General features: G+C 42.9%; 1 protein-coding gene across 1 annotated transcript in view; it reads right to left on the bottom strand.

The window, feature by feature from the left end:
- The window catches only part of LOC140381576 (neural-cadherin), a 466,796-nt gene that overhangs the window by 318,466 nt on the left and 121,045 nt on the right, over positions 1–27,285 (bottom strand). Inside the window, exons 3-4 of the mRNA XM_072465639.1 lie at positions 19,205–19,430; positions 13,337–13,541 (exon numbers count right to left, since the gene is read on the bottom strand). Of these exons, the coding sequence (XP_072321740.1) occupies positions 13,337–13,541; positions 19,205–19,430 (431 nt within the window). The remainder of the gene's footprint in view (positions 1–13,336; positions 13,542–19,204; positions 19,431–27,285) is intronic.

Below are 27,285 nucleotides of genomic sequence, written 5' to 3' on the forward strand. Positions count from 1 at the left end.
AACGCCCCACTGACATCCGACTTCCTCTCTCTCCTGGACTGCTTCCATCTCACCCAACATATTGACTTCCCCACCCATACCAAAGGCCACACTCTGGACTTAGTCTGTTCCTCTCTCCTACCCATATCTAAGCCCCACCCCCTCCCCTTCCCACTCTCTGATCATCTCTGCATCCTTTTCTCCGCCCCCCTACCCTCGCCCCACAACCCCAAAAAACGCACCATCACCTACCGCAATATCAAGTCAGTCAACCCCCTCACGCTCTCCCAGCTCATATCCTCTGCTTTCCCCCCTGACTCCCCCCCTCTTCCCCCGACGACTATGCTGTCATGCTCAACACCACCCTCTCCGACTCCCTTGACTCCCTAGCCCCCTGGAAAACCTCCTCCGTCTCATACATCAACCCCGCCCCCTGGTACACCCCTGAACTCCGCACCATGAAGCAGACTGGCCGCCAACTCGAACGACTCCTCAAAAGAACCCGCCTCACCATCCACGCCGAAGCTTTCAAATTACACATCTCCTCCTACCGTGACGCTCTCCAAGCCGCCAAATCTGCCCACCTCTCCACCCTCATCAACAGCTCCCACCGGAGCCCTCGCACCCTGTTCTCCACCGTCAACAAGCTGCTCCAGCCACCGGACATCACTCCACCCTCCTCCCCTGACCTCTGCAACTCTTTCCTCCTTGCCTTCAATGACAAAATTTCCAAAATCAACAGCTCCATGACTGCCGTCTCCATTAACTCCATCACCACCCCCACCCCTGCCCCCCCTCCTCTCCCTGACCACCCACCCTTCCCTCCCCTCACCACCTTCTCCTCTGTTAACTCCTCTCATATCATAGACCTCATCACCGCTTCCAAAACCACCACCTGCTCTCTCGACCCCCTCCCAACGACTCTAACCAAGGCCTGCCTCCCTGCTCTCATCCCCCATCTCACCACCCTCTTCAACCAGTCTTTATCCCTCGGCCATGTTCCTTCCATCTACAAACTGGCCTCCATCACCCCCATCCTCAAAAAACCCACCCTAGACTCCGCCAACCTCTCCAACTACCGCCCCATCTCCAACCTGCCGTTCCTCTCAAAAACGCTGGAACGCATCGTCGCCGCCCAACTTCACACCCACCTCCAGTCAAACAACCTCAATGAACCCCTCCAATCTGGCTTCCGCCCACTTCACAGCACTGAAACAGCCCTGGTCAAAGTACTCAACGATCTCCTCACCTCTGCAGACTCCGGGGCCCTCAACATCCTGTTACTACTAGACCTCAGCGCAGCCTTTGACACTATAAACCATTCCATCCTCCTACAAAGGCTGCGCCAACTGGGTGTTGAGGGCTCTGCACTTGACTGGCTCACATCCTACCTCACCAACAGGCAAGAGTTCATTTCCCTCTCCGGTCACTCATCCACCCTCTCCCCAGTAACGCAGGGGTCCCCCAGGGCTCAGTCCTCGGCCCCCTCCTCTTCATCTGCTACATCTTCCCCCTTGGTCACATCCTCCGCCAACTCAACCTGGACTTTCACTGCTACGCTGACGACACCCAGATATACCTCACCACCAAATCCACCCAAAACCCTCCCCTCAGCCACATCGAAACCTGCATCTCTACAATAAAATCATGGCTCACTCTCAACTTCCTCAAACTGAACAGTGACAAAACAGAGCTCCTCCTCATTGGCACCAAATCCACTCTCAATAAAACTGGTCCCTTTTCACTCAGCATCGACACCTCGACCATCACCCCCTCTACCCTGGTACGCAATCTCGGTGTCATCATGGACCCCACCCTCTCCTTCACTCCCCATGTCAGCCACATCGTCAAGACCTCATACTTCCACCTCCGCCGCATCGCCAAAATCCGACACTGCCTCACCCTCCCCGCTGCTGAATCCCTCATCCATGCCTTCATCTCCTCCCGCCTCGACTACTGCAACTCCCTCCTCACTGGCATCTCCTCCCATTCCCTCCACAGACTCCAAATGGTCCAAAACTCCGCTGCCCACCTCCTCACCCACACCCGGTCCCGTGATCACATCACCCCCGTTCTCCGCTCTCTCCATTGGCTCCCCATCAAGCAGCGCATAAACTTTAAAATACTCCTCCTCACCTTCAAAGCTCTTCACCACCTTGCCCCCCCCTACCTGTCTGACCTCCTCATCCCCCACCGCCCCTCCCGAGCTCTCCGATCCTCCTCCTCTCTCACCCTGACTGCACCAACATCCCGACTCAAAACTTTTGGCGACAGAGCATTCTCCCGAACAGCACCCGACTCTGGAACTCCCTCCCCCAACCTGTCCGCCACTCTCCCTCACTCACAACATTCAAATCCCGCCTAAAAACATACCTCTTCACCCAAGCCTATGACCTCCCCTACCCCTAGCCTCCTCTACCCCATTGCCTACTCTTCTACCCCCTGTTACATCCCCATCTTTTTCTCTCTACTTCTTCTGTCTTGTTCATGTTATCTGTATATTAATGTGTATTGTACGTGTTGTCCCCCCTGTCTGTAAATACCCCCCCCCCTTTTTTTTATTATGTTCAGCGTCTTTGGGTCACTGAAAAGCGCTATATGAATAAAAGTTATTATTATTATTATTATCACTACAACTAAAATACTACTGCTACTACAACTAAAATACTACTGCTACTACAACTAAAATACTACTGCTACTACAGCTAAAATACTACTGCTACTACAACTCAAATACTACTGCTACCGCTAAAATAATCCTCCACTGGAAAAGTGATATACCGGTGGTAAAAAATAGTCATAGCTGTACGGGATTTCAAAAGTGTTAATTTGAACCGTCTTTAAAACTGGTGGAGGAAAACTACGTCATCCACTTTTTTCTATGTCTTGTTTGGATGTTGTGGCCCCATCTGTGCTTCAGTTTGGACTCCTAACCCCTGCTCCCCTCACAGTTGCATAATTACGTCCCTGTGGCAGAAACATTTTGAACTTTTAGATATCAATATTTTCTTGCATTTTGCCTGTTCCCTTCTGGGGCTGCAACTGCACTCGATCTTGTCTTCCGGGCAAGGCGAGTTTATTTGTAGAGCACAATTTGTACACAAGGCAATTCAAAGTACTTCACAACCGGAAAATAATCCATTCAAATCACTAAGAAATTATAGAAAAGTTAAGAGTTTAAGACATAAAAGAGAAGAGAGCAAAGACAATTATTTCAGTCATACGCACAGCTAAAGAAAACTGTTTAGGTCCCTGAGTCCGCGAGGGTTCATATGGCACTAACATGTCTGAGATGTACTTTGGTGCTAGGCCATGGAGAGACTTGTACACAAGCAGAGCTGCTTTAAAGTCTCTTCTCTGAGCCACAGGAGCCAGTGCAGAGACCTGAGAACAGGACTAATGTGATGGTACTTCCTGGTTCTAGTCAGGACCCGAGCAGCAGCGTTCTGGATGTACTGCAGCTGTTTTACAGTGAGCAGGCCGTTACAGTCTAATCTACTGGAGACAAACGCATGGATAAGTCTCTCCAAGTCTGGCTTAGACACTATACTTTTAATGGTAAAAAGCTGCTGATGTTATTGAACTTTACCAGCCACGTCAAATCAAGTCTGAGTCCATTATAACTGCAATTTCTAATTTGGTTTGTAGGTTTTAGAGCGAGACTCTGGAGGTGACCGCCAACACTTTCTCTTTGTTTCTGTGGGACAAAGACGACGATTTCAGTCTTTGTTTTCTATCTTTCTTGCTTTCTTAGATGAGGACTACGTGTCATACTTCTTTCTTTCTTCTCTTTTCCTCCAGAGAGAATCTAGTTGTGCTTGGAGAGACACCTTGTTGCTTTGCGTTTTCTTGTTGTAACTGTCAGCGGCATTTGAATGTAGTTCAAGGAGTATGAAAGCTTGTAGCACAGTCCATTATCCACACTAATGACAATAGGTACCAGCTCGTGTCTCTTTCTATTATGTTCCTCACCATTATATATATATAGTATTTAGTCACTATTGTTACAGAACCTGCTGCTAAACAGACCTTGACAATACATACGCTGGTAGTGTGTAGAACGTGATCATGAAAAGACACTGCCGCTATTCAGATATGAACCTATTTATCCGGAAATGTACATGCCTCAATGGTACATAAACCCTTCTGATGAGTAGATATGCATTGACTGTGTTTGAGGAAATTACGCGCTACTACTACTCTTTAAACACAGACTTTAATGACACATACAGCATACTGCGTTGGTGTACAGCTCAGCAAGATCTAAAGAAAGACCAGTATACAAAATGATTAATGATAAACAGACCTTGCAGTTGTCCAGACCTTGATCGAATATAGGTAAATAAAAACAGTCCACAGGACAAAAGTTTGTTTCTGTGCAGATCTTTTGAACTTTTCCGTAACATATGTAATTGGCTGGTTTGAACTAGGTTTCTTTTGAGAAATTAACATTTTTTTCTTTGTTTCTTTCCATTCTATGCTATTGTATTTTGCAGATATACAGGCACCAGATGTAAGTAAGTAAGTACCTTTCACAGACAGAAGTGCTTGACAAAAACACAGAATAAAACAATGAAAACACACAAACAAACTTACAATGAGGCTACATGGCTACATACCATTTGACAAGGGAGTTGCATCCTGTATTACTTCCTTTTCATAATTTCACATTTTGAAATTCTCATTTTTTTTAACAGTGTATTAAAATGTGTGTATGAAAAGAAAAGTACAATATAATATACGCACTTACAGGAATGAAATCTAATTCTTATATTTTGTCATTTCTCCTAGGAAATGCATTAAAAGTAACTAGATGCAAATATAATTCAAATAAATAGCCGGTCTTTTGAATGACTTTCTGTTGTAAACAAATCTCAGCAATTAATTTCCCAGTGCAAAGCGATAACTCCCACTGGATCTGAACAGACAGAGCGGTCTTTTGCACAGACCCCGGACGTGTTAAGACCCTGACTGCGTACAGACCCTGCTGCTGTTCTCTGCGAGCGGCCGAGGACAGCGCGGTGCATCGGGACATGTTTTCGCCCCGGGCCAGTGTAATGGCGGGAAGCAGAGCAGATGCATCAGCGCCTGCAGCGGTCAGCCACTGCTCTGAGTCTCTGACAGGACCAGGAAGACATGGGAAATCCCCACACAGACACGCAGAGTGCTCCAGTCTAACAGGGAGAGTATTCACTTTAGTGCTACAGTTGTACTGCGCGGGGCCACTGGGTTCTACCTCTGAGTCTGTGAATGCATACATTTTGTACAAGATTTGAAGGCACTACAAAATATGTTATAGTTAAATGGAAGCAATGATTCTGTTTAAAGTCACAGTGCTATGTTGGAAGAAAATGGATATTCCACTGGGTTTGATTGTAAATATTTTCCCATTTTGTACAACTTATAACGAAGGAAGTATTCATTATTAGAGGAGGGCATTCCATCATCTTTCAAACTAAGTATTCGGTGATATTTCTGTACTTTTGTTGCTAATTTGGACGTCCTTTCCAATTTTATACGTCAACTAAAATGTATTTTGTATTTATTTATTTATTATTTATTTATTTGACAGGGACAATGCAATCATACATAGTTACAAACAGAGCTTGCAGCCGATGTGATGCACACAAAGTTTACTGTTTCTGTTTCTGAGATAACGTCACTCCTTCCAAATATTATGGCTAAGCATGGAGGAGCTAAACAGCTGATTGTGCACGTGGGTGCAGTGGACATGCGGCGGGAACAGACTGAAGTTTTGAAAAAAGACTTCTTGAAGTTATTCGACGTGCTTGATAAAATGGAAATCAAAACTTTCATAAGTGGACCTCTTCCAAACATCGACAGGAGGATAAACAAGTTTAGCCGGCTTCTTCAGCTGAACACATGGCTGTCCAAAGAGTGTTCCCCGAGAGGACTACACTATATTGAGAACTTCTATCTATTCTGGAAACGAGAGGACCTGTTTAAGAGAAATGGCCCCCACCTATGCAGAGGTGGAGTGAGGGTGCTGACAGAGAACCTGCTCCACGCTCTGAGGCATTGGACTGGGCCTGGACAGGGTCCTGAGCAGATAGTTAGAGAAGAGAGGAATGAGAGAAGAATTCCTGCTCCATCAGCCAGAGACCGAGCCAATGTTTCAACATCAAAAGCACCACAACCTCAGCCTCCACCAAAGGATTCATCAGCAGCTGCTCCACCACCACCAGCAAAGGATTCAGCTCCAGCTGCTCCACATTCACCTCCACCGCCTCCAGCAAAGGAACAATCTTCAAAGGCCTTGGACCCATCTGTGACAAGCCCAACAACATCTCTGTCATCGCCCCTGCCTTCACACCAGCCCTGGGTTCCCCCTGCAACATCTACTCCCACTAAAGATTCATCATTCTCCTTCTCATCTCCACTCTCACCCATGGGCCTTCCCAGCCATTTTGAAAGTCTGATCAAATCAGGCATTAAGATGGCTCCACTCACGCCCAATATAGCAAGGGCTATGCCGACTACACCAACAAAAGCCCCACCACCCATCCCCCCTCGCCTCTCACCTGGTCCCAAACTCTCCTTGGCTACAAAAGCCCCACCACCCATCCAACCTCGCCTTTCACCTGGTATCTCCCATAGCTAGGATGCACTGGGTCTCAGCGTTGCCGGGACTTATTGTCACATTAAAAATCAAACCAACCCGGGGCCCTATGTAAAAAGAGCCCCCCCTAGTGATACTTCTGTAGTCACATCATCACACAGATGGAAAAACAAAATGCGAGTCAGGCCCAATCTGAGAAATGTGATTCATATTCCCTGTGAAAAGATAAAGCCCAGTCCCACTGAAACTAGTCTGAAACTTGCTGTGCTAAATGTCAGATCCTTATGTAACAAATCTCTCTTAATTAATAATTTTATTTCTTCTTATAATCTTGATTTTATGTTTTTAACTGAAACATGGCTTGACAAAAACACAGGAAATGTAGTTCTGATAGAATCTGCTCCACCCAACTTTAAATTTGAATCTGAAAAACGAGAAAACAAAAAAGGGGGTGGAGTCTGTGCTGTCTTTAGAGATGAAATAATTACCCGCAGGTTGTCTTTTGGGGTGTTTTCATCATTTGAGTATGTATCCTTTAAAATGGAGCTAAAACGGTCTCCATCCATTCTCTTCATTGTTTTATACAAGCCTCCCCAGCACTGCCAAAGTTTTATTGATGATTTTACTGAGATGCTTTCAGTCATATGCACAGACTTTGATGGTTTGGTCATTACAGGTGATTTCAATGTGCATGTTGATAATATTTGTGACAGAAACGCTAAAGAGCTTGATGCTGTCCTTGAAACCTTCAGTCTTACTCAGCATGTGAGAGGCCCCACCCACAGCAAAGGACACACTCTAGATCTCATAATTACAAAGGGGATAAATATTTCAAATGTTAATGTGATCGATGTTGCTCTGTCTGATCATTTCTGTGTCTTCTTTGACCTGTCTGTTTCTCCCCAACCTCCGGTTGGTCCTGCAGTTGTTCAGAGGAGACACATAAGTGATGGCACAGGTGCACTGTTTATGGAAATGATAAACTTTGAAAATGTCTCATGTTCTAATGTAAATGATTTGTTGAACTCTGTTACATCTAGTGTTTTGAATGTTCTGGACACCATCGCCCCTATAAAGGCTAAAATGGTTAAAAATAAGCAGAAGGCGCCGTGGAGAAATGATGATTCGGTCAGGGCACAGAAAAGGGAGTGCCGCAGGGCCGAACGGAAATGGCGCAAGTCAAAGCTCCAGGTTCAAAAAGAGATTTACAAAGAAAAGCTGAACATGTACAACCTAATCTTATGTAGAACTAGGGAAAGATTTTTTTCTGAAATAATTGGAAGCTGCAGTAACAACTCGCGTGTCCTGTTTGCCGCAGTAAACAGATTAACAAACCCTCCAGCTCAGCTGCCGTTAGAACTCATTTCCACATCCAAGTGCAATGAGTTTGCATTATTCTTTAATGACAAAGTTCAGGGCATTAAAAATGCTATAAATCCCACAATGCAAAAAATTACCCTAAAACCACCAAGACACTTAGAGCTAACTCACTTTGCACCAGTAACTGACAAAACTGTCCATGAGATCATCACCAGTCTGAGTTCATCTACATGCTGCCTTGATGTGTTACCCACCAGATTTCTAAAGTCTGTGCTGAACAGTTTGTTAGCACCATTCACTCACATAGTTAACATGTCGCTTCAATCTGGAACATTCCCAATGTCTTTGAAAACTGCGGTCATAAAGCCTCTCCTGAAGAAGAGCAGTCTTGATGCCGCAGTACTGAGTCATTACCGGCCCATCTCTAATCTGCTATTTTTGGGCAAAGTCCTTGAAAAGGTTGTTTACCAACAGCTCACAGATTTTCTCTTAATAAACAACTCATTTGATGTTTTTCAGTCAGGTTTTAGACCTCATCACAGCACTGAGACTGCTCTTGTCAAGGTGACAAATGACATCCGCCTGAACACTGACACGGGCAAAGCCTCAGTCTTAATTCTGTTAGATCTGAGTGCTGCTTTTGACACTGTCGATCATGGGATCCTCTTACAGAGACTAGAGGACTGGGTGGGCATCACTGGCACTGCCCTAAACTGGTTAAGGTCCTATCTGGAAGACAGGAAGTACTTTGTTGAAATTGGTAGCTGTGTCTCAGACCACATGACCCTGACCTGTGGAGTGCCCCAAGGGTCAGTCCTGGGTCCCCTTCTGTTCAACCTCTACATGCTGCCGTTAGGTCAGTTGATACGCAGTGAAAATGTGTCCTATCACAGTTATGCAGACGACACTCAGATCTATGTTTCACTATCGGCAGGTGACTATGGACCAGTAGATTCACTCTGTCACTGCATCCAACAGATCAGTTTGTGGATGCAAAACAACTTTCTCCAGCTGAACTCAGACAAGACTGAAATAATCGTTTTTGGCCCACAGAAACAAAGAGAAAGTGTTAGCGGTCACCTCCAGAGTCTCACTCTAAAACCTACAAACCAAATTAGAAATCTGGGGGTAATAATGGACTCAGACTTGAACTTTAATAGCCACGTCAAATCAATAACATCAGCAGCTTTTTACCATCTAAAAAACATTGCCAAAATCAAAAATATAGTGTCAAAACCAGATTTAGAGAGACTTATCCATGCGTTTGTCTCCAGTAGATTAGACTACTGTAACGGCCTGCTCACTGGCCTCTCCAAACGAGTTGTAAAACAGCTGCAGTACATCCAGAACGCTGCTGCTCGGGTCCTGACTAGAACCAGGAAGTATGATCACATTAGTCCTGTTCTCAGGTCTCTGCACTGGCTCCCTGTGGCTCAGAGAATAGACTTTAAAGCAGCTCTGCTTGTGTACAAGTCTCTCCATGGCCTAGCACCAAAGTACATCTTGGATATGTTAGTGCCATATGAACCATCTCGGACTCTGAGGACCTCAGGGACCGGCCTCCTGCTGGTGCCCAGAGTCAGGACAAAACATGGGGAATCTGCGTTTCAGTTTTTTCCAGCTAAAATCTGGAACAGTCTTCCTGAAGATGTGAGACAGGCTTCTACTCTGACAATGTTCAAATCTATGCTAAAAACAGTTTTGTTTAGCTGCGCATATGACTGAAAGGATTTTTTCTTTGCACTCTTCTCTTTTGTTTGTGATTTTATTAATTTAGAAAATCAGTTGGATTGATCATTTTTAATTTAGTTCATTTTATTGTATTTCTGTTTCTGTAATTTCTTTGTGATTTGAATGCATTTTTCCTGCTGTGAAGCACTTTGAATTGCCTTGTGTATGAAATGTGCTCTACAAATAAACTTGCCTTGCCTTGCCTTGCCTTATAGCCAGAGCTAATTTTCAACTTCTGTCCCTGGTTGGGCTTTTCTAAATCCCCCCACAGATCTAAAAGGCATTAAAACACATTTTTGTTGCACATTATTGTAAATAATGTGCACTTCTACACACTTCTACTACATCAAAATCGGGACGCAAACGGGACAAAACCAGGGTGGTGAAGTGTGAACATTTGATTTAATATTACACATTTCTGTGGATTTAATTTGCCTTTAAAGATGCTTTTGGTCCCTTTGCGATAAGTATTCTAACTCCCAAAATTAGAACATGAAACAATGAACAAAAATGTAATTAATTAAGCCCTTAAGCAATGTGAATGCCATGCTAATGAAGAAATGCATTCATTGTACACAAAATGTGACGACAGAATGAGTTTGGAAGAAGTTTGGAAGGTAAACAATCTAAGAACAATTCAAGGAGTTATTTTTTGAGTGCTTTGACAAGACAACCTTGCAAACATGAGTAATGTGTGAATGAACGTTTTTGATGAGGGAACAACAATACAAACTCAAAAAAGCCTATTAAATTCCTACTATATGAATCCTTTGGGAGGCAATATTTTAGTTCATAAGGTTTCCAAAAATATTCTTAGTATTGTTATTGACATACTAAAAGAAACAAACTATTAGTGCAATACAATTTTTTGTCAACACTGCTATAAGGATTTGATTCTTCTTTTCACATCTCGTTTTTATAATGCAGTACAACCTATACATGCAACCCTAATAACAGTAGATGCTCTTAAAACAGGGAAGATGCTGCAGCACGATCCAGCGAGTACTGTGGAAGCACTTTTGGGACACTCCACACGAGCGCGGCGTCACTCACCTTGATGTTGTTTGTCTTTGTAACAGAAGGACTTGAAAACAAATGCATCCTGTCAAGTGAGACTATGATGAACAGCCCCGGGCGCCCTTTGTGATAAAGCCGGCGCCTTCTTAAATGTAGCCTTGTAGCCGACATATACGCAGCGTTCTCTCCCAGGGAAAGTAGACCCGGAGCGCTTTTCATTAACATAATTGTATCATCAACCGCAGAGCAACCTAACAGATTACAGCATCATTATTTAGTTATAATTTACACTATTTAGAAGAGCATCCTATTGCAACTAGACACACGTTCTTCACTATATAGGATAAAGTTTTTGAATGTATTTCCCTCAAGGCAATGTTTGAACTGCTCATCTCCTAGATCCACTCTCTTACTGTCTAAACACCAGTTTACTATTATTAAATCCTGTAAACTGCTTTTTAAAGGTCCCATAACATGCAAAATCGACTTTTCAGAGCTTTTAACCTTCTTACATTGCTATTTGTGCATCATATATGTACACAGAGTGTTTTTTTGATTGATTTCCGCAGTTTTTAGCTATATTACAGACTATCTCCTTTCCTTGAATCTCCAAACTGACGGGGGGTGGGCCAAGACCGCGTCATAAGGGCAAGCACGCGTCATTATTATTCTATCGTTTCTCACTCACTCGAGCGGCAGGAGCGGTGCAGCGCGGAGCAGACAGCTGTGGGGCTACGTCACGGGTGAGCGGGGCACACACGCGCGCTCTGAGACTACGTCACGGGTTGGGCGGGGGAGCCAGATCGCTCTTCGCAAGGGTGGGGGCGAATATCAAACCAAGCCGTTTGCATTTCCGGGTTGGTGAGGGGGTCCAAGGTCTGGGTGATATTTCTTAACTATTATGTTAAGGGTGTTGCACAACCCTTATTATTATCAATTATACACTTAGGATAGACTGCGAAACGTGAAAAAAAATCATGTTATGGCACCTTTAAATACAGATATCATGCTAAATTAACTTTTTAGCACTTTTAACCATGCTCTAAGATTGTTTCCTCAATTTAAAAAAAAAAAAAACAATAGCTGTATTTTTCATCATTCAGGCATATTTAATGAATCACGTTTACAAGTGCTTCTCCTTTTGAGCCTCAAAAAGGACCCTGTGTCAAGCTTCCCAGGATTGTGATGTCAAACGAAAACCCGGAAGCTCCTAAATCATAGTTAGATTTGTTCAGAGGATTTCCGCTGTCAAATTGAGTTCATTACAACAACATGTTTGTATTAGCATGTCCGGGCAAGTTTGCTTTTTTAATTTTCTTTTTCCCCACGGTAATGCCCTCTTCTGCCAGTAGATGGAGGGCTAAGACCAAATCCTGATGAGGGAACGCCTCACAGAAATTAAGTAATGTATGCTTTTAGTACATTTTAAAGTTCTAAAACATGAGATGCCATAGCAAAGGTTCTTATACTTCAGCCTAAAGGTCAATAGCAACGCAAAGAACATATAAAATGCATACAATTGTGATAGTGTGGATGGTCTTTAATCAAATTGGCCAGCAGGTGTCACTCCACTCTATAAAACCCTCCCTCTACCACTTCCTCTTCCTCTGCTACTCCCACTTCCGCCTCAGATTGGGCCGTGTCGACGCCCTGTTCCCGTGTCCTCAGATAGTTTCGGCATTTTCCATTATAATCTTTTAATTCTACCGCCACTAATTTATGTTGCACTAGTGCCTATGGGGAACTCCTGGTTTGCGCTTTGGCGACTGGTAGTTCTGAAATCTGGGGTCCCGTGTGTGTGTAGCCGGCTGAACTAGCCACGTCCGCTGCCCGTCGAGGCTGCGCAGCAGAAGTTTCCCAGCAGTAGGTAAACGGAAAGCTGCATTTTAGGCCCATATCTGCTCCATCTTTAAAACTAACCAACTTTAACTTTTAGGTCAGAAGGGACAAGAATGCTCTGTCACCTTGCCTTTTTCTTAACCTCAACAAAAGTGTGATTGTTTTTATGGACAACGATTGTGTAATTTCACTGAGACTAATGTTTTTATCATGGAATTTGTTGTTCAGAGAAATAAGTTATTTATAAATAAATCATATCTTGTATTAAAAATGTCTATGTGCCTCGTGTCAACAACGAATCTGTGCGTCTTTTAATGTTTTCTATATGGTCCTGGGCCCATTCATGCCCAGGTGGCGTTGTTGGTCTTCTGATCTGGGTTTTAACAGTAACTAAAGTTAAAACACACCCCTGACATTGCCACACAATCATCACTTCAGACTTGAATACACGGTCACTGATCATCATGAATGAAATGCTATAAATCATTGTCTAAGAGCAACAAAAACACCACTTACTGATAAGAAAATTGATTAATACCGAAGTTTAAATGAGTTTTCTGCGATAATAGAATCAAATTAACCTGAGAGCTTTATTAATTTATTTTCCACTTTAGAGGTGTGCTCTGTAACTTTCCTAATGTCAGGTTCTTATACTTTGTTTTCTTTCCACGGCCAAGGCAGTGCTTTTCCCACAGTATGGTATTAACTTAAATCAGCGGGAATGGGATTGAGCGGTATAGGACCCCCATCAGAAACGTTACTACCCTTAATTCCATACCATGTGCTTTCCAAGTACCGCAATCAAACCCGGCGCCGTACAACGAACAGCAGCCGCGCGCAGCCCGAGCGAGTGATTTAAGATCGACTGACCTCTGCCGCGCTGCTCATGCTATCGTGCTCCTCGCTCGCCCGCACTAACAGCAAGTAGCGATGCTGGTCACTCTCGTAATCGATAGGGCGGGTCAGGCTGATTTCCCCCGTCTCCGCGGCGATGGAGAAGAGACTGCTGGGATTGATAAGGAGGCTGTAGACGATTGGTTTCTTCTGGAAGGACACGGCAGGTGTGACCAGGAAGCTGAAGATGGAAGGAGAGAAAGGAGAGAGAGGTGAGAGAGGTGATTTTGCCGCTCGTGTGGATAAGACGCCGTGGCACTGGCGCGTACATATTTTACACAGCTGAACAAATGGATTGACTTGGAATGTATATATTTAAATAAATGAATGATGTAAGCTAATATGGTCTATAAGCAGTAAAAACATTATGAGGCTTGTAAACCATATTGAAATGCAGCTCAATGTCGAGTTTTGTGAGTGTTGCAAGGTCAAGCGCCTTCGTACAGAACAGAGCGTATTTATTTAACTGTATACCAAGTCAATCCAGTATTGTTCTTGTTGCTATAGTTTGTAAATCCTTTGGTTGTTGCAGTATTGTTGTGTATAAGTCTCTACAAGGTCCGAGTTACATTATCTGTGTTCTGGTTGTCAAGTCGGACAAACTATGAGCAGCACATTACAGTTTACGCATTATAACCACTCAAATCTATCAATACATTAATTTGGATGCACATTAAGTTGATTTGATTACTCCAGACAGTGTTTATGTACTATAATGACTCAAATTGATCAATAAAAACCAGGAAGGTGCTCAAATCAACAAAAATGTGCTTCCAAATTAATGTATTACTCCAGTCAGTGTTATCAATCAACAGTTGAAAGTGAATTTCTGGTTTTGTGGTCATTAGCTGTGTGTATATGGTAGCGACAGTAGCATAACCGAGCATAACTGTAAACAGCAGAGGCTCAGAGGCTGCGCAGGAGCAGCTTCACTACTAACTACAACTAAAACTTCCTCCAAACGGATTTGGAGGAAGTTTTGAATTTTGGATTTTCTACAAGTCGGAACGTGGAAAATGTGACCTGACCATCCGAGGGCAACTGGAGTGAAGTGTTGGTTTCTTTTCTGTGTAAAAATTGCATATATTGAGGCATAAATCTGAAAACCTGACAGAGCTGAGTTCAAATTACTTCCTGACATAATAATTGACATAATAGATCAGGGCTATTAAAGTTTATTTTCCTGAGGGACAGATTTTTCAGAAGGCCAAGGCCTCTGGGCCGGAGGGGCATAACACGCCTCTGTAACAACATTTAGGGTCGCACAGAATATCCCCAACACTGTTTCAATGAACTAAGTATGAATACAATTATTACTGATAGATTCCATTTTTGTGAGCAGAATTTCACATTCAATGAGTGCTGAACCAGAATTAAACAGAATCAAAGCAGGTCTAAAGAAGAACAAGAATTGTTTTTGTTTTTTTTTGTAAAATGGGTTGTGGGTTGGATTAAATCACTTGAAGGGCAATGGCCCCCCCGCCTTAAATTGAATCGCCCTGACATAGATCATAACTGTGAAAACTAGGGGCACAGAAGGGCACGTAGCACAGGGAATAACACGCAGAACCATTGGCTACTGGTTTTTATGCAGAGCAAAACTGGATTAAAGATCAGATCATTTGAACACATTCTAAAACTACTTAATTTACAGTTTATTAGAATGAACTGGTATTATTTTTTACTTTATTGAATTGTTTCTGCAGTAAATTAAATGCATGAAGGTTAAACTCGGGGAAAACCACATCTGCGTGGGACGTGCGCTGAAAACCTGAGAGCACGGTTTTATTACTCTGTTTAAACTTTTGGCAAAATGACAGAGAAATTTACAACTCCGGCTGGATTAAGAGGAATAAAAGAAGACCGTGGGTGAGTTGGATGGTTCTGCAGTTACAGGCTGGATGTGCAACAACTCCCGCTTAAACCTGACACAGACCGAATGGAGTTTACGTGCAAAGTCAGCGGGACATATCCATTTGCCCTCTTCCAATCTGTGACCACTTCCTCACCCTTTGAACCAGCCGCTTGATTTGACGTGAGAGCCCTCTCAGCTGCACAGAGGGCCCTACCACTCTGGAGGGTTTGATAGACCACTCACACACTCAGGCGATTGGTTTCAGGTGAGACTTAATATGGTGGAATGAAGGGAGGAGGGGATAGGGTGAGGGAGGAGGGGATAGAGCGAGGGAGTAGGGGATAGGGTGAGGGAGTAGGGGATGGGGCGAGGGAGTAGGGGATAGGGCAAGTGAGAAGGGGATTGGGCGAGGGAGTAGGGGATAGGGCAAGTGAGAAGGGAATAGGGTGAGGTGAGTAGGGGATAGGGCGAGGGAGTAGGGGATAGGGCGAGTGAGAACGGGATAGGTGAGTAGGGGATAGGGTGAGGGAGTAGGGGATATGGTGAGGGAGTAAGGGATAGGGCGAGTGAGAAGGGGATAGGGCGAGTGAGAAGGGGATAAGGTGAGGGAGTAGCGGATAGGGTGAGGGAGTAAGGGATAGGGTGAGGGAGTAAGGGATAGGGTGAGGGAGTAGGGGATAGGGCGAGTGAGAAGGGGATAGGGTGAGGTGAGCAGGGGATAGGGTGAGGCAGTAGGGGATAGGGCGAGTGAGAAGGGGATAGGTGAGTAGGGGATAGGGTGAGGTGAGCAGGGGATAGGGTGAGGGAGTAAGGGGATAGGGTGAGGGAGTAAGGGATAGGGCGAGTGAGAAGGGAATAGGGTGAGGGAGTAGGGGATAGGGTGAGGGAGTAGGGGATAGGGTGAGGGAGTAAGGGATAGGGTGAGGGAGTAGGGGATGGGGCGAGGGAGTAGGGGATAGGGCAAGTGAGAAGGGGATTGGGCGAGGGAGTAGGGGATAGGGCAAGTGAGAAGGGGATGGGGTGAGGGAGTAGGGGATAGGGCGAGGGAGTAGGGGATAGGGCAAGTGAGAAGGGAATAGGGTGAGGTGAGTAGGGGATAGGGCGAGGGAGTAGGGGATAGGGCGAGTGAGAACGGGATAGGTGAGTAGGGGATAGGGTGAGGGAGTAGGGGATATGGTGAGGGAGTAAGGGATAGGGCGAGTGAGAAGGGGATAGGGCGAGTGAGAAGGGGATAAGGTGAGGGAGTAGCGGATAGGGTGAGGGAGTAAGGGATAGGGTGAGGGAGTAAGGGATAGGGTGAGGGAGTAGGGGATAGGGCGAGTGAGAAGGGGATAGGGTGAGGTGAGCAGGGGATAGGGTGAGGCAGTAGGGGATAGGGCGAGTGAGAAGGGGATAGGTGAGTAAGGGATAGGGTGAGGTGAGCAGGGGATAGGGTGAGGGAGTAAGGGGATAGGGTGAGGGAGTAAGGGATAGGGCGAGTGAGAAGGGAATAGGGTGAGGGAGTAGGGGATAGGGTGAGGGAGTAGGGGATAGGGTGAGGGAGTAAGGGATAGGGCGAGTGAGAAGGGGATAGGGTGAGGGAGTAAGGGATAGGGTGAGGGAGTAGGGGATAGGGTGAGGGAGTAAGGGATAGGGCGAGTGAGAAGGGAATAGGGTGAGGGAGTAGGGGATAGGGTGAGGGAGTAGGGGATAGGGTGAGGGAGTAAGGGATAGGGCGAGTGAGAAGGGGATAGGGTGAGGGAGTAAGGGATAGGGTGAGGGAGTAGGGGATAGGATGAGGGAGTAAGGGATAGGGCGAGGGAGTAGGGGATCGGGTGAGGGAGTAAGGGATAGGGCGAGTGAGAAGGGGATAGGGTGAGGGAGTAAGGGATAGGGCGAGGGAGTAGGGGATAGGGTGAGGGAGTAAGGGATAGGGTGAGGGAGTAGGGGATAGGGCGAGGGAGTAGGTGATAGGGTGAGGGAGTACGGGATACGGCGAGGGAGTAGGGGATAGGGCGAGGGAGTAGGGGATAAGGTGAGGGAGTAGACACGGACTGTGAAAGGGCCATGTTTGCCCGTCTCATAGAGGTGGGACCCGGCTTCATCTGAGCATCTGAACGGTGAGTAAACGATGAAGTTACAGCTCGTCATGGGGAAGTTAATTAGCTGATTGTTCCTGATTGCTCCCATAATGTTGTATACTGTGTTTAACAATGACATTATTTACATTTGCAAATCCGATGTTTACCTCCGCCTAATGTGTGGAGGCGTTATTTACATGTGTAGAAGACGAAGTTCATTATTTGTTACTCTGAAACCTGCTCGTGTGTGTATGTGTGTGTGTGTTTGTGTTTGTGCGTGTGTGTACGTGTGTGTGTGTGAGTGGGTACGTGTGTATGTGTGTGTGTGTGTTTGTGTTTGTGCGTGTGTGTACGTGTGTGTGTGTGAGTGGGTACGTGTGTATGTGTGTACGTGTGTTTGTGTATGTGTGTTTTTGTGTGTGTGAGTGTGTACGTGTGTATGTGTTTGTGTGTATGTGTTTGTGTGTGTGTGTGTGTGTACGTGTGTATGTGTTTGTGTGTACGTGTGTATGTGTTTGTGTGTGTGTGGGTGTGTACGTGTGTATGTGTTTGTGTGTACGTGTGTATGTGTTTGTGTGTGTGTGGGTGTGTACGTGTGTATGTGTTTGTGTGTACGTGTGTATGTGTTTGTGTGTACGTGTGTATGTGTTTGTGTGTGTGTGGGTGTGTACGTGTGTATGTGTTTGTGTGTACGTGTGTATGTGTTTGTGTGTGTGTGGGTGTGTACGTGTGTATGTGTTTGTGTGGGTGTGTATGTGTTTGTGTGTACGTGTGTATGTGTTTGTGTGTGTGTGGGTGTGTACGTGTGTATGTGTTTGTGTGTACGTGTGTATGTGTTTTTGTGTGTGTGAGTGTGTACGTGTGAATGTGTTTTTGTGTGTGTGAGTGTGTACGTGTGTACGTGTGTATGTGTTCGTGTGTGTGTAAGTGTGTACGTGTGTATGTGTTTGTGTGTACGTGTGTATGTGTGTGTGTGAGTGTGTACGTGTGTGTGTGTGTATAGTACTAATAAAGGCTACATTCATTCAGTCATTTATTTAAACATAGATATTGACATTGATCTTATATTATGCACTTAAACTCAAGGAAAGCGAACTATAATATGATCAAAACAGCGTGACCATGGCCTCCACTATAAAAGAGAATCTAATGTACAAAATAACTACCGGTACTCTTTACGAAAGCGGCAAATGTTAGTGGCAAAAGTGAACGTTTCAAACATTGATATTCTATTTTTCATTACATATTTATTGCATTTATTTGTTACATTAATTTTCTAGGTCAACTTGGCATTTTTAAACCTTGAGAGAACGTTACTCTATGCTAATAACTCAAATTAGAGAATGTTAAAGGGGGAAAATGCAGAATCAACATTGATGAGAGTTTGATGTTGTTACTACAGTGATTCCTCATCATTAGTTTACTCAGAGTTGTATTTTGATTGATAGATTGATTGATTCATGCATGAGTAATTTTGTATTGTCCTGCAACTGAGGCTCAAGTGACCAGTTTTCACCTACCCCCTATGTCCTCCCACATCCCTGTACTAAGTTTCTTCTCATAAAAATGACACTATGACGAGGCGGGGCTTATCAGTTCTGAAGTTTTGAACAGGAAGTCAATGAATCTGTGTTTATCATTAGGCCATTTTAGATGAATATTGCTGTTTACAATGAACTAAATGTATATTCCACTTATGCTATAGTAAAAAAAAATAAAAAATACAACAGATATATGTCCTTTAAGACTGCTTTATTTTTAGTTTTCTTTAGTATGCCAGAGTATCTAAACTTGTATAAACTGTATATGAATATAAATGTGCTTCTTTTTAAAACATGAACGGTATTGACCTCGTTCTTAATAATATAATATACACTGTAATTTGAACCAGGCCTTTCCTGCTGTGTCATTCTCCTTTATCCCACTTACGTTTGTCCATCCGGTGTGTTCTCCGGGATGGCGATGGTGAAGGACGTGTTGGTGAATTGAGGTGGTCTTTCTCCTGCCACCACAGACACCACGGCTGGAGCGCTGCGGCTGCCCAGGTGGTCCGCGGCCACCACGGTCAGGAGGTACTCCCTGTCTCTCTGCAGGGGGAGTCCAGTGGTCCGCACGTGGCCGCTCTTCCTATCCACTTCGAACCGGCCGTCTCCACCTGCACGAAAAGAGAGAAACGGGCAATTTAGTAGACTTGCAGTGGCGTGTGGTAAGGGCAATCAAGGCAAGCAGTGATTGACCAATGAAATGAGAAATGGCGGTGTGTCGCAGCTATTTGGATTGTTCTGAAAATATCCACATATCACTTGGCATGGCTGAAAGGGTCTGTCTGAGAAGAACTGGTGGCCATGTTGTTCATCTCCCACCCATGTGCACCCTCTCACCTTGAAGTGTCATGTCTTGCTCTCTTACACGCTCTGACGTGCTTTACAACCTGAGAGGACACTTTACTTTTGAGTGCAAATGTTATCCACTAATTAGAGACAATCCATAAAATTCCTCGCTTGTAAGACAAATACTTATTGCGTTTAATTGTCTTGTTTTTTTGTGTTTTATAATTTACATTTTTATACAATTTTTAAAGCTGAAACTGAAGTAATCAACTGTTTTCCATAAATGGTTCACCCCCCATGAACTGTCCATTAAAAGACAAAAATCCTAGAAATGAAACTAAGATTCAACTAGAAAACATGTTATGTTTTGCAAACTTGTAAGAAAGAGGCATGTGCTTCTCTGTAAGACACATTGACAAAAGAGCTGATTGGCTGTGAAGGGTGGTCCACCCTCTTTGCATTTTCTGTCAGAAAAAAGCTGATCCAAAGCTGTGCAAGTGGCCGAAAAATGAGTAAATGTGAATACTAGTGATGTGTACTAGTGACATGCCAAAGGCTTTGTAAGAGACGGAACAAGTTTAAAAGTGTTTGGCACATTAATGAGGTATAATCACATTCACGTGACAACCAAAACAAGTTCATGATCTGCAAATAAGCAAAAATGACCACAAAATCAGACCTTTACTTTCAGGGCTGCAGAACCAATGGACTGGCCACCTGTGCAACTCTAGACAGGTTTAAGCAATACCCTATGGGGGTACCCAAAAAGTGACTAAATCATTAAATATGAGTGTAGAGAATAAGCGATTGATCAGTGGCAATGCGAAGCGTTTTCCACAAAGATGTTTACTTTGAAAAAATTGATATTTTACTTCGTACAATATATTTAATAAGCAATGAACCTACTATACCAATCCTAAATCGTAACTAGGAATGAATCATAACTCTGCCAGTAGGCTTACCCCCAATTTACAACGAAGTAAAGAAGGAAGCCAGAATTGCTTTTAACAATAACCAGTCGGACAATTTACACCAGCAATGTCATACGTGCCTCTAAAATTAGGTTGGAGTGCTAATTATTCAGTGATAATGGAGCATCTCTAGGGTTTTAGCAAGGGAAACTAAGGAAAAGGGCGCATAGTGTCAAAATAAAGTACACATGTCCTTTCAAAAAAACAAGTCACGTAAACAAAGACACAACTCAGAGAGCAAGAAACAAAACTCAACACCCAATAAATAAAACTAAAATATGGCATATATTGTCCAGCGAATGAGTCCCGTCTTGTCCAAAGTCTGCCAAAAAGGTCCAAAGTTATATCCGCTGATCCATGGAGGGAGTTTTGAGGGGCAAAAACATAGTTCTGATGTCAAGTGGGATGATGATGACAAAAACAGCCTGGAGTGCTTTATTGATCTCAGTCCAATACTTCTGAGTGAAAAAGAACAAGTCCCAAAACACATGGTCATGGTGAGCCTCCTGGCTGCCACAATTTCTCCAGCAGTTAGCAATTCCTTGTGAATAATAAGCACTTTGGCATGAAAAAACATTCATAAGACCACCAGCATCAGAGTTTTTTTGCTTAGCTCTTTACAGGTCGTAAGCACAGATTTTACCCAGGGATTCTTAATTTCCTCCATATGACTCAGCCTGCCGGTAAGACCTGCACAGGAACCACAGGGACCACATTAAAGTCAATATTTTTGTTTCCATTGAGCTTTTCTTATTTTGAGAATCATCATAAAATACAATCTCTCCACCTCCTCATAGCCAGAATGACACGCCCCACTTTCAAAATCCACTTTTATTTACAAATGTACACAACACGGGTAGACAATAACTTAAAAGAGGAAATACTCAGCAGGGCAGTGACTCTAAAGGAAAAACCTGCTGAGAAAGTCATCCAAACATGAGCAAAAACAAGGACATCTGTGAATTCTCTGAAGATATAATGAGCCGTGCTAAAGCTATGATAGCATCCCCCGTGCATGCACTAGCTCTGCGGGTTGTTTGTGTTTTATCAGGCATAGAGAGGATCTTTGCTTTCATGTTGAGATGATGTTGAAAATGAAACAGATAATCGTATGATCCAGGAGGGGGAAAAAGGCTTGTTCTGATGCCTTCAAGGAATAGTTCTGTTGCCCGCAGTGTCAGGAAATCAACTGGTAAATGTGAGCAGAAAGTGGACTCTCCAAGTTCTTGTTTTATTTATAGGCGCATGGACTGAGCACGGGCAAAAATACTGTTGTTAACTGTACCACTTTAGTGTTTCAAATGACAAAAGGAGAAACACATTTGAGAGTTCTAAAGACTTAAAGGTGAGGGGTTTGCCACCTCTTTGCCTCTATAGGAGCCTGGTTGGGTAAAAGGCAGCTTATTAGAAAAAAAAACTCTGAATGTTGCGATTGGTTGACCCGGTTGCCACATGGATCTTCACCTAGAGTGCGTGTGCTGCAGGAGTTGAGAGCGGAAATACGTTTCGCGCAGCATAATTGAGAAGTGAGAATGTGAGTGAGCAAGTAGGTAGAGTTAAGCGTGCAAGGAGAAAAGATTTGTGACATTCTGGCCACTTTCAAACTGTGCACGTAAAACTCATCTTGCGCAGTTAGCAACCTGAGAGAAATTTGACACCGTTCTTTTGTGTCGTAGAAATCCGCTCAGAAGCGAACCAGTGGAAACATCGTTGGAATGCACTTTAAAACCGTGCAGGATTTGAGCCAAGACCGAACTAGGATGCAAGAAGTTAACCAGTTCCACAAGAAAAAACTTCCAAACCGAGATGATCAAGGTTGTCGTTTTCCAATCAAATCTTTCATTGCTTTGCTGTGTCCTACCAAAGACCTTCCAAAATACCGTTGTGTCTTACCAAAGACCTTCCAAAATACCTTTGTGTCCTACCAAAGACCTTCCAAAATACTGTTATGTCCTACCAAAGACCCACAAAAATACCATTGTGTCCTACCAAAGACCCACCAAAATACCGTTGTGTCCTACCAAAGACCCACCAAAATACCGTTGTGTCCTACCAAAGACCTTCCAAAATACCGTTGTGTCCTACCAAAGACCTTCCAAAATACCGTTGTGTCCTACCAAAGACCTTCCAAAATACCGTTGTGTCCTACCAAAGACCTTCCAAAATACCGTTTTGTCCTACCAAAGACCTTCCAAAATACAGTTGTGTCCTACCAAATCCCCACCAAAATACCGTTGTGTCCTACCAAAGACCTATCAAAATACTGCTGTGTCCTTTGTTGTGTCCTACCAAAGACCTACCAAAATTCCTCTCATCACTACACCAGAACGAACACAGAACTAAACCTGGTCTAAATTAACTCGCTGGATCTTGCATTGCCCCATTTGAATAATAACCAGCAAACATAACAATATCCAAGTTATATTCATCAGCTTCATTCTCTACGTCTGTCCAAAAATGTGTTGTAAAAGCTGTGATTACGGCGGGCGAAGCATCAACTGAAAGCACTAAAAAGTCTAGACAGCGGTGTCGATGTTTGTAATTTCTTGTAATTTCTTATCATCAATTCATTCTCATTTTTGTCCCCACTGTGGGAGAAATTTAAACCCTCTCTCTTTATAGGTAATGGTTGTAACAGACTGCAAAATGGGCAGAAAAAATCATTACACGGCAGACAATAAGAAAAGCAATTATTTTTGTAGAGGAGTGAATTGCATTACCCTGGAAAATAACTGCGTGCATGAAATACTTATTGGCGAAGAAGAGGCTTGGGTTTCAAGTGGAGAGACAACGTGGAGGAATCTAGCTGCCGTTTGGGCGAGAATATGATCCATTACCGTTAAAGGATTATGAATTACAAACAAATAAAGACATAATTTAACTGCTTTGCTAAAACACTCTTCTCACAACACTTGTACGGAGGTCCTGGATTGATAGCGTCATCTAGGTACCATATATTCTGCACTATAAGGCTCACTGGATTATAAGATGCACTGTCAATGAATGGTCTAGGCTTGTAACGACTATAAGGCGCATTAAGCGAAACAAAACGTGCACCACACAAAATCGCTTCGAGGTCAAGCACAACCAGAATTCATCCATTATAAGGCGCACTGTCATTTTTTTGAGAAAATTAAAGAATTTAAAGTGCGCCTTATAGTGCGGAAAATACGGTAGTCCTGACCATGAATTATGCTCAATATCTGCTGTAAAATGTATCACACAATGGGACCGTTCGTCAAATGTTAAGCTATAGGTTTATGATTATGACTATTTGTCCTCATGTTTTGCGCCACCTCGCGTAAAGTTAGTGCTGGCTAGTTGGTCACAAATGTGTTTTTTAAAGTTATTGCGTTGACAAATCTGAAATATGTTCCAAACATTTAACATTTTCCTAACCTTATCTACATTCTTTATCCTAAATTTAACCAAACCAACAATTGTTCTGGTTAGATTGATACAATAACATGCAAGGGACGCACTTACGGACAAGAACCAATACTTCCCATTCAGTATTGCCATAGACATTAAGAAAAAATGAACATAAACAATTGAGATAATTGTACATGATTGAAGCTTACCTTTAATTAGGGATGTAACAATAACCGCACTACTGTCATGGGCTGTCACAATATGTTGCATTACGAATGTTGTTTATGTGCATTGTTTTGATGTGGTAAAAACTCAGGAAACAGTGGGAACTTTGCTTTATTTCAGAGCAGAAGACATGATGAAATATCTGCTATTTAGCACATGCTTGAAGACATATTACTGGTATTAGTCATACCAAGGAACACGTAGAAAATCTGCAGTTATTTTAGCCATTTCAAAATGTTGCAAAAAACATCAGGACAATGTCATATTGAGACATTTCATTATCATTACATCTCTACCTTTAATAATACAATTTAAAACAACATTTAAAGCCTAGAATTTGGCTAAAGGTTTTAATTACTTAATAGCAGTTTTGTTAGTTTAATCCCTCATTCATTTTTTTTTTTTTAAATCAAACAGTTTATAAAGTGTTGAAATATACAAATTCAGGAGTGTCATTAGTTAGCATATAAAGGATATTAGCCTTCATCACATTTCCCCTCTTAACATTATTAGTAACATTATTTTTCAACTGTTCAGGGAAAATAAATGTTTTCTTTTCTTCAGAACTCGAGAGGTGGGCGGGACTGTTAATCTCCACTGCGGTTCAAGGTCTCCTCGCACTCAAAGCAAAACTGGATTGAAAACTCCTCAGCGCCTCGCGATCAAGAGAATTCTTTGACGTTACGAAATGACGTCAACGGAAACAACAATTCAAGGCACAGGCCGATACGTCATCCCGGGCCGTTTCATAGATGTTACGTGGCTGAATTTAGTCGCGAGCTTCATCAGTTTCCACAAATCCAGCTTGTTCTCCCAGCCGTGTGCTCCGGTGCAGTGACTCGTAGCCCGTAGCCATCAGCTGTCTGCGCGCCCGGTGTACCCGACTCTATCCTCCCGCTCCCATCCCTCGCCTCCACACGTATCCGCGTCTACCGATCTCGCGGCGCACACGTCAACTTCCATTCCCGTGAACTCCGCACTGAACTCTGCACACCAAAAAAAAGGAAAAGAAAAACCCTGCCGACCATAGGTACCACCTGTCAGATTGCATCGTCTTGACTCTTTCCACCGTGTAGAAGTGTGCTGGAGCTAACGCTGGTACAGGAAGGAGTTTTAACTTAGAGACTCAGCTCCCGCGTCGGAAATGAACGGCTCGAAATGTAATCGGTTTTATATCCATGTTATTATACACGGAAAGTACAGTAATCGGTTTATATCCATGTTATTGTACACGGAAAGTACAGTAATCGGTTTATATCCATGTTATTGTACACGGAAAGTACAGTAATCGGTTTGTATCCATGTTATTGTACACGGAAAGTATAGTAATCGGTTTGTATCCATGTTATTGTACACGGAAAGTACAGTAATCAGTTTATATCCATGTTATTGTACACGGAAAGTGCAGTAATCGGTTTTATATCTATGTTATTGTACACGGAAAGTACAGTAATCGGTTTTGTATCCATGTTATTGTACACGGAAAGTACAGTAATCAGTTTATATCCATGTTATTGTACACGGAAAGTGCAGTAATCGGTTTTATATCTATGTTATTGTACACGGAAAGTACAGTAATCAGTTTTGTATCCATGTTATTATACACGGAAAGTACAGTAATTGGTTTTGTATCTATGTTATTGTACACGGAAAGTACAGTAATCGGTTTTATATCTATGTTATTGTACACGGAAAGTACAGTAATCGGTTTTATATCTGTTATTGTACACGGAAAGTACAGTAATCTGTTTGTATCCATGTTATTGTACACGGAAAGTACAGTAATCGGTTTGTATCCATGTTATTGTACACGGAAAGTACAGTAATCAGTTTATATCCATGTTATTGTACACGGAAAGTACAGTAATCGGTTTTGTATCCATGTTATTGTACACGGAAAGTGCAGTAATCGGTTTTATATCTATGTTATTGTACACGGAAAGTACAGTAATCGGTTTTGTATCCATGTTATTGTACACGGAAAGTACAGTAATCAGTTTTGTTTTCATGTTATTGTACACGGAAAGTACAGTAATCGGTTTTGTATCCATGTTATTGTACACGGAAAGTACAGTAATCGGTTTGTATCCATGTTATTGTACACGGAAAGTATAGTAATCGGTTTGTATCCATGTTATTGTACACGGAAAGTACAGTAATCAGTTTATATCCATGTTATTGTACACGGAAAGTACAGTAATCGGTTTTGTATCCATGTTATTGTACACGGAAAGTACAGTAATCGGTTTTGTATCCATGTTATTGTACACGGAAAGTACAGTAATCGGTTTTGTATCCATGTTATTGTACACGGAAAGTACAGTAATCAGTTTTGTATTCATGTTATTGTACACGGAAAGTACAGTAATCGGTTTATATCCATGTTATTGTACACGGAAAGTACAGTAATCGGTTTTGTATCCATGTTATTGTACACGGAAAGTACAGTAATCAGTTTATATCCATGTTATTGTACACGGAAAGTACAGTAATCAGTTTATATCCATGTTATTGTACACGGAAAGTACAGTAATCGGTTTTGTATCCATGTTATTGTACACGGAAAGTACAGTAATCGGTTTTGTATCCATGTTATTGTACACGGAAAGTACAGTAATCGGTTTTGTATCCATGTTATTGTACACGGAAAGTACAGTAATTGGATTGTATCCATGTTATTGTACATGGAAAGTACAGTAATCAGTTTGTATCCATGTTATTGTACACGGAAAGTACAGTAATCAGTTTTGTATCCATGTTATTGTACACGGAAAGTACAGAAATCGGTTTTGTATCCATGTTATTGTACACGGAAAGTACAATAATCGGTTTTGTATCCATGTTATTGTACACGGAAAGTACAGAAATCGGTTTTATATCCATGTTATTGTACACGGAAAGTACAGTAATCGGTTTATATCCATGTTATTGTACACGGAAAGTACAGAAATCGGTTTTATATCCATGTTATTGTACACGGAAAGTACAGTAATCGGTTTATATCCATCATCATAGATTTAGGTGCGACTATAAGTTTAACTATAAGTTTTTTGATTGTTTTGGCACACCGGCCAAAACAATGAAAAACGTTTTTCAGATATCTTCATTTTAC

This window comes from Eucyclogobius newberryi, unplaced genomic scaffold (assembly GCF_026437365.1).
Source record: "Eucyclogobius newberryi isolate DKJ021-1_F unplaced genomic scaffold, fEucNew1.0.hap1 SCAF_5, whole genome shotgun sequence".
Classification (NCBI taxonomy): domain Eukaryota; kingdom Metazoa; phylum Chordata; class Actinopteri; order Gobiiformes; family Gobiidae; genus Eucyclogobius; species Eucyclogobius newberryi.